This window comes from Leptonychotes weddellii, chromosome 4 (assembly GCF_054177405.1).
Source record: "Leptonychotes weddellii isolate Sample4059 chromosome 4, ASM5417740v2, whole genome shotgun sequence".
NCBI classification, from domain to species: Eukaryota; Metazoa; Chordata; class Mammalia; order Carnivora; family Phocidae; genus Leptonychotes; species Leptonychotes weddellii.
The window spans coordinates 4,999,828-5,018,354 of NC_138372.1; the positions used below are offsets into that span (position 1 = coordinate 4,999,828).

The window sequence follows — 18,527 nt, forward strand, 5'->3', positions numbered from 1 at the left end:
TCGGTTTTGTTTTTTGTTTGGGGGGTTGGTTTTTGGGGGGTCTGGGGGGGTTTGTTTTGTTTTTATTTTTTTGTTTTGTTTCGTTTTTCTTGTTGTTGAGACTACAGCAGTATCCCAAAGTGGCGATCATTTTCAGCCTAGAATGCTTGGGCAAATCCAGGATTTGTCTCCAATTTTTACAGTTGAATGGTCACAGGTCAAAGTCTTGCTCCCCTAATTACCTCAACGCCAAGTCAGTCGTAGGAGTACTGTTTTCCAAGGTACTTTCGGGAGGCTGAGAACTGTGCTCCTTGCAGCTCTCCATACGGTAGTGAGAGCCTTGTAGCTACAGAAGTTGTAGTCTCTGTCCCAGTTAATTGTCTGTCCCGTCCCACGGAAGGCTGCTTTGCCTGTCTTCTGCATGGGGAAGTTCAGAAGCAAGCGTAATCATAAGGGGGTTTGTTTTTAGATGACCAGGACATTCTTAGGTTCTTTATTGGCCCTGAATGAATCTCGCAGGTGTAATTCCTTTAGAGAACCCAAACCTCAGGAACCATTAGCTGCATGTAGATAGCACATACCACACAACAGAAGTTTATTGAACATCTGTATTCTAAGCTCTATAAATACAGTGACTGGATTTTCAAGCATAATTCCAACTTCAAAAATTCTGGTCTCTATTTACCAAGTTGTGTGCTGAAAAAAAATAGGCTCATAATGCAGGTAGTATTGATGACCCCGGTTCACTTAGTTGATTGTTGGTTTTGGACTATAAAATTGAATTTTTTTTTCTCCATTGAATTTTTCAGTTGGGTGTTTTGTGTCATGTGAATGCAACATTTGTGAGACGTGTAGTAGTAACAGATGGATAGAAAAACATAAACTTTTTTTTTTTTTTTTGGAGAATGACGAGCAGGAATAATTATTACAGAAGAAGTGTACTCCTTGTAGCACATTTTGGAAATATAAGTAAGCCAGGAGAAAAGCCCAGAGGTAATAACAGCTAAACTTTTATGACCCTTCTCGTGGCAGATGTTATATGTAGTTAACACATGCCTTTTAGTGGTTATTCATGTCCTGACAGAGACAAGGCAACAACAAATTTCTGTAACTATTGGAACATCTGTTTTTTAAGATTTGCTAACAAAAATTCGAGTATCAAATGTTCTAAATTACTTCAGTGATATAGTTAATTGTTGTGTGTTTCTTTAGAGGCAATAGATCATTCAGACATTACTTTTTGTCCAGTTGACATTTGACTTAAAACAAAATAAAATTAAAAAGTAGGTACCTCTAGTCTATCCTAATAATCTGCCCTCAAGTAATTTAGAACTCCATTTATGACTTCAGTAGGGCAGATTGTAAAAGTCTCCCAATTTCATCTAAACATTGAGAGGTAAATTGACATCCATGTAGTCTGCCAATTGGACATTGGAGGAGGATAAAAATCTTCCCTTTCCTTGATTCTTATTCCCACTATTTTCAGATCTCAGATCCATTTTATAAAATTGATAAGTGCATTTTAAGTGGAGGAATGTTTGTTCTCCCAAACACCATAGTAAAATCAACGTAAGGTCTCATAAGGGACAGCGTCTCAGAGTTGAGGAAATATAATTGTTAGGAATATAGGTGTTAGTTGTTACCAGTTTTCAAAAATGTACGCCTCTCATGCCATGGAGATTTTCCAAATGCCTTCGGAAAAACCGATACAGTAACAGTTTTTTTTCCTCATTGTTTTGTCCTCCTGAGGTATGTTGGAGGCAGCAGGGTGGAGAGGTGAAGTCAGACAGGCCTGGGCTCAAATCCCCACTCTGCCACTTGTTAACTGAATTATTTGAGGCAGGTTGCTTCATTGCTATAAATCTCAGGTTCTGCATTTACAAACTGGAGAGAATGGGGATGTGTTGGGAGGACTAAACGAGGTAACAAATCCTAAGCCTGTACGGCCATTGGATCAGAAGCCTTCTCTTCCTCTTCCCTAATTCCTCCTGAACATCTTTCTGTTAAAAAAAAAAAAAACTATGCCATTGAAGCCATTCGGGTATCATTTATCATGCTAACGTACTGTAAAAACCTCGTCCTGAAACTGAGAACTAAGTTATCCACCATAGCTCAGGAGTGATGAAAGCCTAGAAATCATGTCGGAGATCAGGGCGTCTCCTTTTTCCAGTGTAGATGATCGTAGTCATCTCTGTGTGTGGACATGCATCTCTTCTTAACCTAGAGCCATGCGAGGCTATCGCTAGTTTATAGCAGAGTATTTACATGGTGACTTTGAAACCTCATGAAAACTTAGTTGACTTTTTAATTAGTTTCAAAAGAAATTAAAAAAAAAAAAAACCCTGCAAAAACAAATGTGACCATTTTAACTAAAAGAAAAACGTTTAAGATTTACCCACTATGACCAGCTGATTACAGCTTCTTTGGTATGAGACTGTATGAAACATTTCTGGCTTATAATTCACTCTCCTTTTTCTTTCATCTCAATGATGAACTTAATCTTTTTAAAGTGTTCCTCTTCACTCTAGAAAAACTGTGGGTGGATATCTGTGTTTATGCTGTCAGATTTTGAGTTCAGAATTCTTCAGATTCTAGAAATCTCATCGGTGATGGAGTCACTCTTGCATATCTGTGAATGAGTTCTGTACTGGTGCAGAAATAAAATGTCGCATTTGAAGGAGCATGCACATTTTGCGGTGATTCAGCAACTGGGTCTGCACAAGTACAGATATTTTGCATGCCCGGAAGTAAAGGTGGCATCAATGCATGCCTTGCATTTTTCCAGCCAAAGGGCTGTTAGTATAGATATTGCATGTTTAAAAATTGAACACACAATATAGCATGTTTCAATTTTTAAAAAGCCATTTATTTATCAAGTATGCATGTCCAAAATTAGGGACCTATAATGATGCACAATTCTGTACTGTAATACGATCCAAATTACTCTAAAACTTAATCCATGGTATATTTAATTATAAAGTTTAAAACTAAATAATACCTGGATCCAGTTATGAACAGAGCAATGTGTTCTAAATGTACCTGTTAAGAAGGAAGGATTTCAGCAGTTTGGAAGATACAGTGTTGATCAAGCTGGACCTGGTGTATTTAGTAAATAAGTCAGGCAAATAAGCAAGTTTTCAAACATGATAATTCTTTTCAGTATTAATGATAAAATAATAAAGCTTTTTTTCTGAAAGAGAGCAACTACTCTTTGAAGAGATTGTAGCAACGTTGTAGAATACTCAGAAATGATTCTGCTTGGAGGTGGTAAATTTCCTTAAATTGCTATAACAGCGTATGTGCCAGGCCTTTGAATCCCAGCCTGTGTAATATTAGCAACTTCCTACTACTTTTCAAAATGTTTTCTTCCCCCTGAGTGTTAACAAGAATCTTAGAAAGTAAAGTGGCATTTGTTTTAGAATAGAATTTAAATTGACTGGTATCACTTAAGATAACAGCAGAAACCTTATCCTTAGAGAATCAGAAAACTGTGTTTGGGGGATTACTGACCCCTTATAGGCCCACGTGAGAAAAACAGATGAGACCTTTTCTTGTTGCACTGTTGAGGTGTAGGGTATACGTGTCCCGAGAAACTGCCGCTTCTGTTTGCCTAAACCCATTCTCCCAGCCCCGTTTTGGGAAACAAATGTTACTATACGGTATGCAGAGCTACACGCTGTCTGCCTTGTACCACACATGCTGCCTTCAGGACTTAGACCCTGAAGCCACACTCGCATTTGATGATTTTGCTATTAAGGCAAGATCTTCATTATTTGTCACTAAAAGGAAATAATCTAGCTTACAACCCCTTCCCTGGCACTCCACCTACATCAGGTGGCCATATGCAAAACCCAAGACAAAGTTTTATTTTGAAAACTATAGACCGGAGGGGATCATTAACACGTAATTTGCTGATGTGAACTTCCCATGACTCTGATGATAACAATTTCATTTAAATGTGTTTGCTACAACATGTTGGATAAATAGCACAAAGTGTACCTGCTTGGTACGCACCCCGTTGCTGTCCATCTGGGAGCACTAGGGGAAGTGACCTGAACATCTTGTAGAGTTACAATGTGGAATGGGAGGAAGGTAAGGAATAACGAAAATCAGAAAGACTCCACAATACTGCGAGCGCAGTAGTCGAGCTGTGCAGGCGTCCAATCGGCTTCAAGATACCGACGGTCTTGAGTCTGTGAGCAAAGCAGTTCAATCCCTGGGTGTGTCAGACGCGAAGTAAGTGTGTGTGCAGTTTCCCTAACTTGCCTCCTGTGGGATTGCCGGCCATTAATGGTGGTCCTACCAGGCTAAAGAGGAAAGCTAGGTGAACAGTTAACTCTTCCTAAGATGAACACGTTGCTGTCACACGTGACTTAATGCTGTAGACTTCGGTTTTGCTTTGTGTTAGGAGCACTCGCTGCAGAGTAGAGTTTCAGGAAGGGTCATGTCTTCCTCCTGGAATATTTCCCTCAGTAGTGTAGCAGGAGTTTCTTTTGCCATCAGTGTTCCCAAGGGTTTTGTCTTGGTTTTTCACTTCAGAGGGAATGGTAATGGCCTTGCCCTCACCTGGCCACAGTTTCACTATATAGCTATCACCTGGTGTTCTGTTCTGTTTCTCTTCCAGAGTGAAAGAGTTGAGAAAGGCCAAGGAACTTGAAGACATACAGCAGCATCCCTTAGCAATGTGACATTGCTTTTCAGACTGTTTTCATTTCTGTTTTTAGCAGAGACAGCAACGACACGCACACGCACGCACACACACGCACACACACAATCCCTCTGCAGTTTTGGGGAGATCAGCTGCAGGATTTTAACAGGAATGTGTTGGTCATTGCATCTGCACTTTCATGGACAACTTTTAATTTGATCAGCAAGACATCTTGGAACTCAATCTTCTGTTGGATCATGGGAAAACAAGACACCACGAGGAATTGGAAGAGGCTTCCTCTTCTTAGGAAGAAGCCAGTTTCCTTCTCATATAGGGCTGTATTCAAACATCGTGTGGAACTGTACAAATATTTATACCAAAAATATAGACAAGCAAAGGTGGGGATGCACTAGCAACAAAAGAGAATGCTGCTCCTGCACCTGTCAGTTACTTCCAAGAAGCTGAATCTTTGGGATTGATTCTCAGTGGAGGGCTTAGATCATACAAATCTTTATTGGGTCCGTGTGTTCTCATTTCCTTCACTGATCTTATTTTATTTTAATTTGTGTTTGTTTTAATCTCTACAGCACACTTAATGCAACTTTTAAAATCTGCAGGTTTTTAATGTCTTGTGGAAATTTGCAGAGGGGCGGGTGTGTGGTAAACGGGTAATGCATGGGAACTAATGAGAAACAGCTTACAGAGTTTAAATTTATTTTCTTGTCCCCACCACCTCCCAAGAACCTGCGAGTATAGTGATCATCTTGTCCCTTTTGTCATGCTCAGCACTTTAATTTTTGGGCCTTACTTTCATGTGCAATGAGATTTACTTAGAGAATTGGTACAGCATGGAGCCTTTTTTAGTAACCTTGGAAACTGTAGTCATTCTAAGGAATCATAAACCTTGCCTGGACATTTGCCACCTAAAAGATCAGTGTGGTGCTGCGTTCTGGCCAGTAAATTCCATATTTTTGGCTATAATCTCATCCAAACTGAGCAGTTTCTGTGTATATATAAAAGGTAGAAACGGAAAGTGAGAAAATATTTGAAAGGGATTATATTAATTGCTAAATATTTTATTCACAAAGGTCAATAACATGGCAAGATAAAATTATTTGTATAGTTTTGTCTGAACGAGCGAGAAAAAATGTGGATGTATTGTTTGTATATATTGTATATATTAAAACAAAGAGATATGTGCATGAAATCAAGAAAAAAGAAATGAACAAAAGCAAAGCATTAGTGGCTATGGTCTGTAAAATGAAACAAAAAAAACTTTATTTCACTATAAGAGTACTTTATTTTAAATGTTCTTTAGAAGAACATTTTGCTAAAGCATGACTAAACTGCAAAAAACAAAAAACAAAAAAAAGAGCTACTGTATTTAGACTTAGGATAAAAGGCAGAGTAACATTACTTAAAAAAAAAAAAAAGGATATGTTTACATTTAATTTTGGCTACCAGGAGTTTATTTTATTTAATTTAAAATTTTTTTGCCAACGGTGCCAAGTAATGTGAATGCTAATATTGCTTAAGAAAATTAAGTTACTTTTGCTAAACAGATAATCATAAGATGAATCTGTGTATAGCTTAACACCATCCACTCACTCCAACAAAGAACACTTAGAACGATCAAAACCTGACAAAAGAAATAGTATGAAAAGTAGGAAAACGTCTCACGTTTTTCATATCTCCTGCTGGAAATCAGAAAATATATCAAAAATTGCACAAAAGTAACTAAAAATTTAAAAGATGCAAACTGGTCTCGTAGGGTTGTCCTGGTCTATTACTCTTTCCATACAATGAGGAGCCAAAGAAATCTGATGCTTTTAAAAATTAAACTACTAACGTTAAATTGAGAGAATAAAGTTCGCATTTGCTGATGCCAGTTTAAAATTCCCAGGTAAAGTTTCAGGATCAGTTGGTGTAAAGCTGAGATAACAGTTTTGTTTTGTTTTTTTCTTGGTTCTGGCTGCCAACTGTAAGTTAAAGCTCAAGGCTCGTTGTGAAGCCTAAAAATATTCACAAATAAGCTTTTAAACTGGTGTCTTTAGAAGGAAGGTAGATACAAAAAGATTGTGGTAAAAACTGGGGTCAGTGCTCTTGGTGCCTTTTCTATAATTGTACTTGTTTTTTAATTACTTCCTTTCACTGCCAACCTCGGATTACTGTACAGTATATGTCTTACCGCTTGTGATCAGCTTTGACAAGTGACGGCCCCACAACCAGTAGCCACCTGTACATTTGTAAACTGACCTGGCTCGATTTTGTTTTTAAATGTGTGGGTTATTTTGCAGCTGTTGCCCTCCCCACCCTGAAATGCCTATTATTTTACCCAATTTGACCTGTAGGAGGACACTGAGTAATTTACAAACACACAAATGTATGGTAAATGGGAATAGGAAGGTGAAAGCCAGCTCTTTCAGGATATCCCATATTAGTACTGAATTTAGATACGTTTATTCCATTTATTATGGTACAAATAACTGATCTTTTGACAAGAGTAATGACCTCAGTGGATTTGCGTTAACCCTCACATTAAGTTACTCATTTTTTTTTTTTTAATGTCTCCCATGCTACATTATTAGCCAAGTAAGTTAGAAACTTCTGGAAGATAAAGACAACATAGAATTAGGAGGGTTCTTACGGAGGGGATAGGAAGTAGGTTCAGAACCTACCGGTGTAGCCTGCCAGTACAACTAAATCCTAGGTGAGGTACGAATGCACTTCCACTGAAACGACGCCTTTCTGACCGCTTTTCCTTGGTTGTGAATCTTAATTTTGAATATAAGACGATAGGTAAGCGCAGCTTTCTTGGATAATCTGAATTCCCAAGTGCCAGGAGTAGGACTTCATTATAAAATTAATAGCTAATCTTATTCTGTCTCCTGAGGATTTAATTGCTATTCTTGTTACCCATTTGAAATCAGCTGTACTGTGTGAACGAAATAAAGACAATAACTCGGACCCCTCTCTGGCTGCACGGTCGCTTATGGCAGTTCCACACAGTAGTTGGCGCCCAATGGGGGGTCCCTGAGACTTGCATGTAAAACTAGTCTAGATGTCTTCTTTTTTGTAAGTTTTATTTTTGTAATTGTGCATGTGAAGCATCATTGAATCAATGGATCTGTTGAAGAACTCAGCTGCTGGAAACCATGCAAAATGTTTTGAATTGCCCTTAAAATATGGAAAATGTTTTCTGAATGCTTTATATTCTTTCTGCTGTAAATTAAAAATGAAGAAAATTTCCCCATACTATGTGTGTGCTTTGCTTTAACTTTACCTGATACTGAAATCCAGGGTGACCGGCCTGTTTCAAACCCAGATGAGATCATCTCATGTATCTCCTTAGATCTAGGGACAGTGTTTTGGCATCGACTGTCACAGAGCTTCAGACATGCCCATAAAAGAAAAATGTCTTCGTAAGCCACTGCCCCTAGAACCCTTGCTTCTCAATGGTCTTTTCAGGCACCTCTCAACATACCAGTTACTTGAAACATAAAGACACCGATCTAAATTCACCACTGCCGCTAAAATCCTCTGCTGTTTTTGAAAAGGCATTTTCCAACTGACTACCAATATCCATCTTCTTTTCTGAGAATTCTGTCATCATCTCCTTTCCTTTCACTGCAGTGTCCTCTTGTCTCCCTGGTAGTCCATCTTCCTCGGAGTCCCGTGTGGATGCTCCTGCCAGACCAAGTCCGCAAGGTATCTCTCAACTCCACCAGGCCCCAGTGATTTCTAGAGCCCACTGCATTTAAATGACATTCTCCTTGCTTGTTTAGCCTCACTCTTTATTCTGTCTTATTTTCACCTGTACCCCAACCTGCCCCTTCCGGTTGGGCGGTGCAAACCATGTCCATTTCCACTGCTGTCTGTGGTCATGTTTGTTCATCCCTTGCCTGGAGAGTTCTCTTCTTATCTACTTACCCAACTCAAATCCCACCCCCTCTGTGACACTCTTGTTTATTCCAATACACACTGACCTTTCCCTTTTCAAATTATTACATTGACAGTCGGAAAAGACAGTTCGGTATTTAAGTATTTTAGTTTCCATTTCTCATCTCACCCGCCGGTTGACCTGGCAGTGTTTTTGCAGTGTTGCTTTTTTGTTTTGTTTTTTTAAGGTAGGCGTTGTCTACGTTGGTAGGATACTTCCAGTTAACAACTTTAAATACATTGCAGAGTAACTCACTGCATTTGGATTTGTGCCTCCGCCTACAGCCGACCAGAAGTTGCGGACCTACTCTGTGCCGGGGCCCGGGAATATAGAAACACAGAAACTAACACAGCTCCTCATGGCCAGGCTCCCGTAAACAGATTGTAGTACGGTCTGTGCAGTGACAAATACTTGAGTCACAAACGAGCACACGAAGAGAGGGAGTCTAACCCTATCAGCGCCTGTGATAAATACCCCAAAGGGACTTCCGATCTCATTTTAACAAGTTTCCCTGGGAAACGTGGGGTCCCCAGGACCACTGGGTTAACGCGGGACTTCAAGCAGAAGGACACCGTCAGTCTCCAGTACTGTCACGGCCAAGGAAATGGCTCCCGGGCCCAGAATAATGCACCACGCCCCCGACCCAATTTACCTACACAGTCCCCTTACAGCGCCTAATGCGCCACATGCCCCAGCGTCGCACGGGCGGCGGCGGGCAGAGCGCGCCCCGCGCACTCAGCTCGCGCGGGACTGCCCCGCGCTCTCGGGTGGCCCCGCCCCGCTGAGCCCCGCCCCCTTCCGGCGCGCCCCTCCGCGGCCGCGCCCGGCGACGTCATCTGCCCCGCGCCGCCGCCCCGCCCAGCTCCCGGCCTTCGGTCCCGCTGCGCCGCTGTGCTGACCGTCGCCCGCCGTCGCGAAAATGTGAGTGACGCGGCGAGACGCGGGGCGGCCTCGGACTTCTGGGGGCGGTGGCCCGCGGCTGGGACCCTCCCCCGGCTCGGTTCCCCCCCCCCACCCCGGCAGCCGCTCGGGCGCGGGCCTGCGCGGTGGCTCCCGAGGGCCAGGGGTGGGCGGTGGCCCCGCGGGTGCGGGCTGCAGGCGGGCCGAGCCAGCGCCGCGGCGCAGCTCGCAGCCCCGCGGCTGTCGGGCGATCGCGGAAGAGGCGGGGGCGGGGCGGCCGGGGGCTTCCCAGAGCTAGGAAACGCCCCCTCTTTCCCCTGACCCTACCTGGACCCCACCCCCTTCTCCGCTTCCCTTAACCTCAGCCCGAGGCTCCCGAGAGGAGCGGTGGCCACTGCCCTAGACCTGGAGCGCCCGTTCGCCGCCTGGTGCTGGGCTGGGCTCCGGAAGTTGCAAGGGAAAGGACCTCGGCCCTGTGTAGAACGGACTCAGGAGCAGAGCTGTGGACCTTCCCTCTTTAAGCAGAAGCCGTCTTGTAGTGGCCCTTAAAAACATGGAGTTTTCCATGGTAACATTCAGAGAAAACTGTCAAGAGTCACAAGGACCCTCTGGCCCCTCCAGCCTGTCCATCGCTCCCCTACAGAGGAGGAAGGAATGGGTGCTTCCCCCGGTTTCCTTCTAGGAGCTAGGGTCACCACTCTGGAGTGTACCTGCTGAGGCTGCTGTGCCAGGAAATCAGTGGTTAAGGTCTGGATCCGTGGAACCATATGGGACGTGGTCTAAAGACAGGCTCCACTGCAACCAGCCGTGTTGACTTTCTAAACCCCACTTTACACTTCTGTAAAATGAGGTTAATAGTAGTACCCCCTTCAAAGAGTTACAAGGATTAAATGAGAAAACATACCAGTACGTGGTCCTTCACTATCAGAGAATAAAAATAAAGTGTTAAGGGCAGGCATGGGACCTGCTACATCCCTGGTCTTTGACACATGGTAGGTATGAAAGAACTTGAATCAATGGATGCATCAGTAGCTGTTGTGTACAAGACACATACTAGGTGCTGTCTTGGATACAGGGAAGAAACCTCTTAGACACAGGAGTCTGTAAGGCAAGACATTACAGATGACCCTTGAACAACATGGGTTTGAACTGTGCAGGTCCACTTACACGTGGGTTTTTTCTGATAAATACAGGACTGTAAATGTATTTTCTCTGTCTTGTGATTTTCTTAACGTTTTTTCTCTAGCTTACTTCATTGTAATAACATGGTGTGTAATACATATAACATACAAATATGTGTAAACTGTTTATGTTATTGATAAGGCCTCTGGTCAACAGTAGGCTATTAGTAGTTACATTTTTGGAGGACTCAAAAGTTATATGCAGATTTTCAGTTGTGGGGAAGGGAAAGGGGTTAGCACCCCCAAACCCCACCTTGTTCAAGGGCCAAATGTGTGTGTGAAAAATCAAAGTGTGGCCAACCAAGTAATGGAAGCAATAAGGACTTCAGAGCCACAGTGGTCAAGGAGGATCTGCCTGTGGGGAAATAGGCATTCAGTGAGGATTTGAAGAGGAGTACCTTTTAAGAGAGGAAGCACTGCTTCATCTCACCTTTCCCACTCATACCACCCCTCCTCCCTGCATCTTGATGTTCCTGACCCTGTTTCTGTGAATGAATATATTTCTCCTTACTGGAAAAGTGGCATTCTGTAATTACTCGTAACTATGAAAACAATTCTTGCCACAATGAGAGATCAGAAGAGTACTGAGTGCATTTAAGTAGATGTGTGCCTTTAAACAATAAAAAATTGGGAGGTAGAGTTTCTCTCTCTTAGGATCCCTGATCTGAAGATCAGGTGCTTCAGCGATGCAAAGTAGAGCTTACTAAACCTTCACTTTAGACTCTGGTCACTTTTCACATATGGATGAATCTTGGAAATTATAGAGGAATTGGAAGAAACGTCATTAGAACCTTTGTTCATTACTGTAGGAAGGATTTCTTTTTCTGCTTTAGTTCTGAAACTTCTCACAGCGAGGTCTTGGAATAACGTCTTCATACTTACAGAAACGTGTTTGGAATCAGAATTTACTCATGCTTGTGCCTTTCCACGTTTCAGGTCTACAAGTGCACCTGCAGGTTCAAGTGCTGCCTCTGGCAGCAGCCGAAGACTTCAGCAGACACAAAATCAAGTAGATGAGGTACTGCTCTCAAGTATTGAAAACAGGGAATTTTAAACCAACATGGGAACACTCTGGAAAGAATTCTATTTAGAAAAAGTATCATAAAAGCATGAGTATAAAGGAAATTTTGACTGTTTCATAATAACAAATGAGCTAAACTCTGAGAACTCAGTCTCCAGGTGTCATACTTGTTTTCCTGTGACCAAATCTTGTGTCTTAACCACAGACACTCCTCCTGAGAACATCTCTCCAAGAACCACTTTATAAGATACAGTTTGCCACAATTAAAAAAAAAAAAAACAAAACCACTTTACTAAATAGGGTAATAGAGTTTTAAGGATTAGGTCTATAGATTGTTCAAGCCAAGACCAGTCGCTCTGACCAGATTTTTCATCAAAATGCTTCCTACAGTAGCCTGACGTACTGGTTACCAGGCTTGAGGAAGCCTCTAGAACTCCGTTCCAATTGTTGCCCATTCACGTACCAAAGGCAGATGCTGGCAAACTGCTCTAGCCCAACAAATCGAAATTTGTGGAATGCTTGAGTCAGAGGACCCTCACAGCACCTTTTGTTCTGCTCTGTATATGCAGACCCACAGTGGAAGACAGTGAGAAATTCAGACTAGTATTCTACAGCCCAAAGAGCTGTCAGTGTCCAACAAAGACATCTTGGTCTTTCTGCACTTAGCTGCTTTAAAAAGCAGTTAAACTTAGGTTAGATTGCATTATTAAATCATTTGGTAATATTTTGGTCTAATGGTTTTGTTTATGAACTGAATTCTGAAAATTTTACATTTCCATGGTAAGAAACCCATTCTAATTCCGTCCTGGATGAAACTTTTGTTTACTTACAAAATCAAACTGGGTCCTTTTTCTTAACCAAAGGAATTTTAAGGAGAGGTGTTTTGTTTTGTTTCGTTTTGTTTTAATTGAGGTGAAATTTAAGTAACATACAATTAGCCATTAACCAGTGGTTTTCAGTGTATTTACAATGTTGTGCAGCCATTACTTCTGTCTAATTTCACTACTTTAGCACTCCCCCGAAGAACACCCTGGACATGTGTAATCATCACTCCCCGTTCCTCTTTTCTCCCATTCCTGGTAACCTGTAATCGGCTTTCTGTTTCTATAGATTTGCCTGTTCTGGCTGTATCCTATAAAGGGGATCATGCACCGTGTGGCCTTTTGTGTTTGGCTTCTTTCACTCAGCATAATGTTTTCACTGTTCATGTTGTAGCAAGTCAGTACCTCCTTCCTTTTTATGGCTGAGTGGTGGTCCATGGTGTGTTTGTGTACATAATTCGTTTTTCTTTTCATCTATGGAGGGGTTTTTGAGTTTCCACCTTTTGACTGTCATGAATAATGCTGCTGCAAACATTCATGGACAAATTTCTGTGTGGACGTATGTTTTTATTTCTCTTGGATATGTATCTAGAAGCAGGAGTGCTGGATTACGTGGTAATTCTGTGTTTCACTTTTTGAGGACCTGCCAAATGGGTCCACAGGGGCCGGGCCAGCCTTCATTCCCTCCCGCAGTGTCCGGGGGCTCCTGCTTTTCCACATCCTCACTAACATTTGTTAGTTTCTGCTTTCTCTGCGTGTAGCTGCCCTCCTTAGTGAATATGAAGTATTTCATCATGGTTTTGGTTTGCATTTCCTTAATGACCAGTAGTGTCGAATATCTTTTCATGTGCTCGTTGATCATTTGTATACATTCTTTGTAGAAGTGTCTATTCAAGTCTGTTGCCTGGCTTTTAATTGGGTAGTTTCTGTCCTTGTTGTTGGGGAGTAAGAGTTCCTTATATATATGTATTCTGGATATTAAACTCTTATTAGATAAATGATTTGCAAATAGTTTCTTCTATAGATTGTCTTTTCACATCCTTGATAATGTCTTTTGATACACAAAAGGTTTTAATTTTTAAAAAGTTAAATTTATTTTTTCTTTTGTCGTTCTTGATTTGGTGTCAAATCCATGGCCAAATCTGAAGTTTGGAAGATTTGCTCTTATGTTTTCTTCTAAGAGTTTTATAGTTTTTAACTCTTATTCTTAGGTCATTGATCCATTTTGAGTTAATTTTTATATATAGGGTTAGGTGTAAGGGTCCAGTTTCATTCTTTTGCATATGGCTCACCCGTTGTCCTAGCACCATTTGCTGAAGAGACCATCCTCCTCCTCACTGAATGATCTTGACAGCTTTGTCCAAAAATCAGTTGGCCATAGATGTTGGAGTTGATTTCTGGATCCTCAGTCTGTATGTCTGTCCTTATGCTAGAATCACACTGCTTTGGTTACTGTAGCTTTGTTGTAAGGTTTTGAAATTGGAAAGTCTGAGTCCTCCAACATTTCCTTTTTCAGTATTGTTTTGGCTCTTCAGGCCCCTTGCAATTTCATAAAAATTTAAGGATTGGCTTTTCTGTTTCTGGGAGGGGATGGTAGGGGGAGAAGGCCAGTGGAATTTTAGTAGAGATTGTGTTGAATCTGTATATCTGTACAGTGCTTTGAGACATCTTGCCATCTTAATAACAGTAGGTGTTCCCATCTATGAACGTGGAATGTCTTCCTACTTAATTAGGTCTTTAGTTTCTTTCAGCAATGTCTTGTAGTTTTCAGTGCACAAATCTTTCGCCTCCTTGATTCAATTTATCCCCTAGGTATTTTATTCTTTTGGATGCTACTGTATATGAAATTATTTTTTAAATTTCCTTTTCATTTCTCTTGTATGGAAACATTCTGATTTCTGGGTGTTGGTCTTATACCCTGAACCTTTACTGAATGTGTTTATTGACTCTAGTAGTGTGTGGATTCTTTAGGATTTTCCATATACGGAATCATCTGCAAATAGAGATCATTTTACTTCTTTCTTTCCAATTTGAATGTCTTTTATTCTTTTCCTTGCCTAATTGCTCTGGCCAGAACTTCCAGTACAGTGTTGAACAGCATTAGTGAGAGTGGTCATCTTTACTTGTTCTTGATCTTAGGGAGAAACTCTCCACATCGAGCATGGATGTTAGTTATGGGTTTTTCCATAAATGCCCTTTATCATGTTAGAGAAGTGCCCTTCTATTTCTAATTTGCTGAGTATTTTCATCATGAAAGAGTGAGCCACTCCCTGCTCCCTCCTTTTTAAAAGAAAGTTGTGGCTGAAAGTCATAAAGTGCTGACCTGAAAGAAAATGAGCCCATTTACCTCACTGAGAGTTTTGCTTGTTCTTCCCTTCCTTTATGTGTAACTTGGTGTGATCGCATTCATTCAGGTAGTGGACATCATGAGAGTCAATGTGGACAAGGTGTTGGAAAGAGATCAGAAGCTCTCAGAGTTAGATGATCGTGCAGACGCGCTGCAGGCTGGAGCGTCCCAGTTTGAAACAAGTGCTGCCAAGTTGAAGAGAAAATATTGGTGGAAGAATTGCAAGGTAATTTTCTTTTAACTGGTTTTTACGTTAAGTCACCCTCTGTATTCTCGGAGGGTCAACTAAGGCTATGGGTATTGGAGATGAGTTTGACGGCCCATACGTGGAAAACTGGATGACTCTGAGTCTGAAGCACTGACTGCATGCTCTCTCCTATCCCCTCAGCTAGGAATGCTCCATGACCCGTGGCTGATCTTAAGAAGCATATAGAACAGGAATGTCCAAAGTCAGTCACCAACCTAAGCCCCTTCCAACCCTCCACCCCTACCCTGCAAAGCCCTGAACACATACTGGCAGGAGAGGGCTGGGGTTGGTGGTCCGCTGGCCTGTGGTTCAGCGAGTGGCTCCGGGGTCACAGGATGGGGGGGTGCAGAAAGCAGCCCACAAGCAGCGTACCCCAAAGCAGACCTTATGCATCTCACGGCCCCCTTACTGGTATACAAGTGACACTTTCTGATACACAGGACAAGCATAGTAGCCCTGCCTTGTGTGAAGAACTTGTATACACAAGCAAATGCCTTTCCAGGGACCACAAGTCATTTGACCATTTTCTAAAAAGCAGATAAATAACTTCATGCCGTAATTGAGAACAGTAAATTTAGGCCTTAAAGACTATGAATTATTTCAGATTATAGTACACCTTAACTTCTTGGTCCGTGACTAGAATATCATACTCTGCAGTGAGCACCCTTATGTCTATGTTTGGAAATGTGAAATGGTCTATGTTTTGTCATAGATGTGGGCGATAGGGATTGTCGTTGTGGTCATCATCATCATCATCATCATCGGTGAGTTCTCCTGCCCTAAATTCATTATTCAAGTCTTCTCGGTATGGTCACAGATGATTTCACATACAAGAAGTCAGAATAAAAGTTCCCTCAGAACTGTTAGTTGACTCCAAAGATTTTCATTTTCTTCAGTAAATGTTTTAAATACTTGAGTGTTACTTCATCAAAATCCAAGGGTTTTTTAAATATAAACGTTGGCCCTTTGAAGTTAGAGGAAATGTATTCATTTCCACTGACCCATCTGTTTTCAGTCTGAGTACATCTTCATCTGCTATTTCCTTTTATAAGAAAGAGTATCATCTATTGATTAAAAGCATGACTACCTGTTCTCCACCGTGGCTCCATTCCTATCCAGCTGCATGGCCTTGGGTAAGCAGTTTAACGTCCCTGATCCTCAGTTTCTTCACTTGTAAAGTGGGGATGATAAAGTACCTGCCCCTTAATGTTTGCTGTGAGGACACCATTGCTCAACAAAGAAAAAGCGCATGCGATGGTACCCGGCGCATAGGAGTAATGATAGCTGGGTAAGGAAGTAAATCCACACAGACAGGCGTGCGTGCACGAAGTACGATTCCTGACGTTATTACTACCGCTACCGTATATGATACTGGAACAGGCCGTTGACGTTTGTAGCCCAGGACCTGGGAACCATTTGCAAAAGCAGTTCTTCCCATCCCTTCTCGACAATGTCCTCAAGCCCTCGACAAAGTGTAGAGAAGCCACTAGTAAGAAGTTGGCCAAATTGAATTGCATATTTAGACTGTGATGTTCACTGTTAACTCTGGGTGTGCAGTGGGAGACTGAACTGTTGTTTCCTCTGCTTCTTTGTGTCTCCCCTGCGTGTTAGTGTGGAATGTTTCCCCGTGAAGAACCAGTGCAGCCCCAGCCTGCCGTTCAAGAAAGCTCTTCAAGACATTTGACTTAGAACCTGCTATATTCTCGAGCTCGCCTACTGTTCTGTCTAAACTGATTATTTTCTGTTTGTTACCGTAAAGTTTAATTTCTAGGCAACATGCCTTTGTAATGTCATAAGCACTCCAAACTTGAAAGTGCAGCCGCCCGGCCCACACCTGGCCCGGCGCCTTCACAGATTGCACGCGGCTGACGGAGAGGATCTCTTAACTTCCCGAGTGTCATCACCTCGAAGTCATGTTGTCTGATGCATTGGTGTTAATTCCAGTTAAGGGAATTTGTTCCAAGTTAGCTATCCTTGCCGTCTGACATCTTCAGAACCACATTCTAAACCTTTAGGTAATCAGATTTCCAGTTTGTGCCTTCCAGAAAGAACACTACTGCCTAACGCAGATCTGTAACCATAACAGGTTGTGCCTTATTTTGCTATTTTTCTGGTTCCCTAGAAGAGAACTCTCTACTGTTTATAAGCACTACTGACTCTTGCGCTGTATTTAAAATAAGATGTGGATAGAGTTTTGGCTCTTACATTAGATATGAAGATGTTTACTTTCTTGTTACTGTTTTTGTATCACTTGCTAAAAAATATTATTTTAATCAGACATAATAGCCTCTTTAAAACATTTTTATAGAACTATGGCTATGACCAAAGTTTCTATTTTGCCAAAAAGTTGAATGCCCAGCACAGTGTCCTTAAGTCTGTTCCCGACAGATAAATTCAAAAAAGTGACAAATGGAACTTAAGGTGCCCTTCAGAATTAGAATTACAATCTTGTCTGTGAACCCTCTACATCCTAACAGGCCTTTCTTGCCTTTGGAGTGCTGTGGTCAGCGCAGCTCCCCCTCTGATTCAGCATTGCTCCCAGGGGTGAGGGAAGGTTTAAGCTAGACTCTGACCATCTCATCCCTGGAGACTGAGTTCTACCCGGCACTTCACAGAATGTCAGCTGTGGATTCCAGTAGGTCCCTAATAATTATGTGAGCAACAATTCTGCAGCCTTCGAGTGAGACCATCTGTGAACTGGTCCTTAACTGGCCCAATCCCCATAGACGATAGTCTTTGGGAGTTTGTTTCCTATTTTTATTCATATTCCACTTCCTAAATCTGTCTTCTAAATTATGCTTTCAATTGGGCATTGGGCAGGGGTGGATGACTCTTCTTGGAGGATAGCTAACCAGAGACCCTTTCTTTCTTCAGCGTCATAGATTGCACAAGATGCTGCTCTGGAAATAGCTTTGTCATCTGAGAGACTTACTGTGTATGTGAGATGTGCATCATCAGGGCGGGTGGCTTAAGGATGGGAATTCAGGTAGGCATGCAAACAGGCAAGGAGGCGCTGAGGGACAAATGCAGGGGTATTACTACTCTGGCCCATGGTTACTGGAGGATTCCAAAATTCCTGTTCACATGCTAGCATGGGACTTACAAAGCAACAACAGTTGAGGGGCACCAGGACACAAACTCCCTTTAATACCTGTTCCCCTGGCCTCACTGAGATGCTGCGGTGTTGAAGACACGCCCTGCAGGACGCCCAGCTGAGAAGGAAGCAGCGGGGTCAGTGTGGGGCGGGCCGTGGGCCCACCCCTCCGCTCAGGGGCTCTGGCCGGGTCTGACTCTGAAACCTTGGTGCTCCCTCCTTGCCTCGTGCCCAGTCCCATGTAACCCGCTGGCTCCTGCATTAACCCAGGGGCACCTCGCTTGTATCTGTGCATTTCGCTGGGAATTTACCCACTATAATGAACTGAATAAACTGTTTATAAACGGAA

The 18,527-nt window shown here is 42.2% G+C and overlaps 2 protein-coding genes and 1 pseudogene across 17 annotated transcripts in view; 2 read left to right on the forward strand and 1 right to left on the reverse strand.

Annotated features, from left to right (window-relative positions):
* Nucleotides 1–7,882, forward strand: part of CAMTA1 (calmodulin binding transcription activator 1) — an 834,392-nt gene extending 826,510 nt beyond the window's left edge. For all 16 annotated transcript variants that reach the window (XM_081817397.1, XM_081817396.1, XM_081817399.1 and 13 more), the window contains one exon: nucleotides 4,604–7,882. In XM_081817397.1, the coding sequence (XP_081673523.1) occupies nucleotides 4,604–4,636 (33 nt within the window). In that variant the 3' untranslated portion in view covers nucleotides 4,637–7,882. The remainder of the gene's footprint in view (nucleotides 1–4,603) is intronic.
* Nucleotides 7,883–9,368: 1,486 nt separating this feature from the next.
* On the forward strand, nucleotides 9,369–18,527 carry VAMP3 (vesicle associated membrane protein 3). The gene is made up of 5 exons (XM_081817418.1): nucleotides 9,369–9,488; nucleotides 11,585–11,666; nucleotides 14,905–15,063; nucleotides 15,797–15,848; nucleotides 16,696–18,527. Coding segments are annotated over exons 1-5 (315 nt in total). The 5' UTR covers nucleotides 9,369–9,486; the 3' UTR covers nucleotides 16,716–18,527.
* LOC145721015 (putative protein SCAMPER) lies at nucleotides 10,882–11,388 on the reverse strand (annotated as a pseudogene).

Bases quoted from the DNA above. Each gene is read 5' to 3' on its own strand.
- VAMP3 (XM_081817418.1), top strand. The intron at 11,667-14,904 runs GTACTGCTCTCA...GCATTCATTCAG, and splicing joins CACAAAATCAAGTAGATGAG to GTAGTGGACATCATGAGAGT. The intron at 15,064-15,796 runs GTAATTTTCTTT...GTTTTGTCATAG, and splicing joins ATTGGTGGAAGAATTGCAAG to ATGTGGGCGATAGGGATTGT.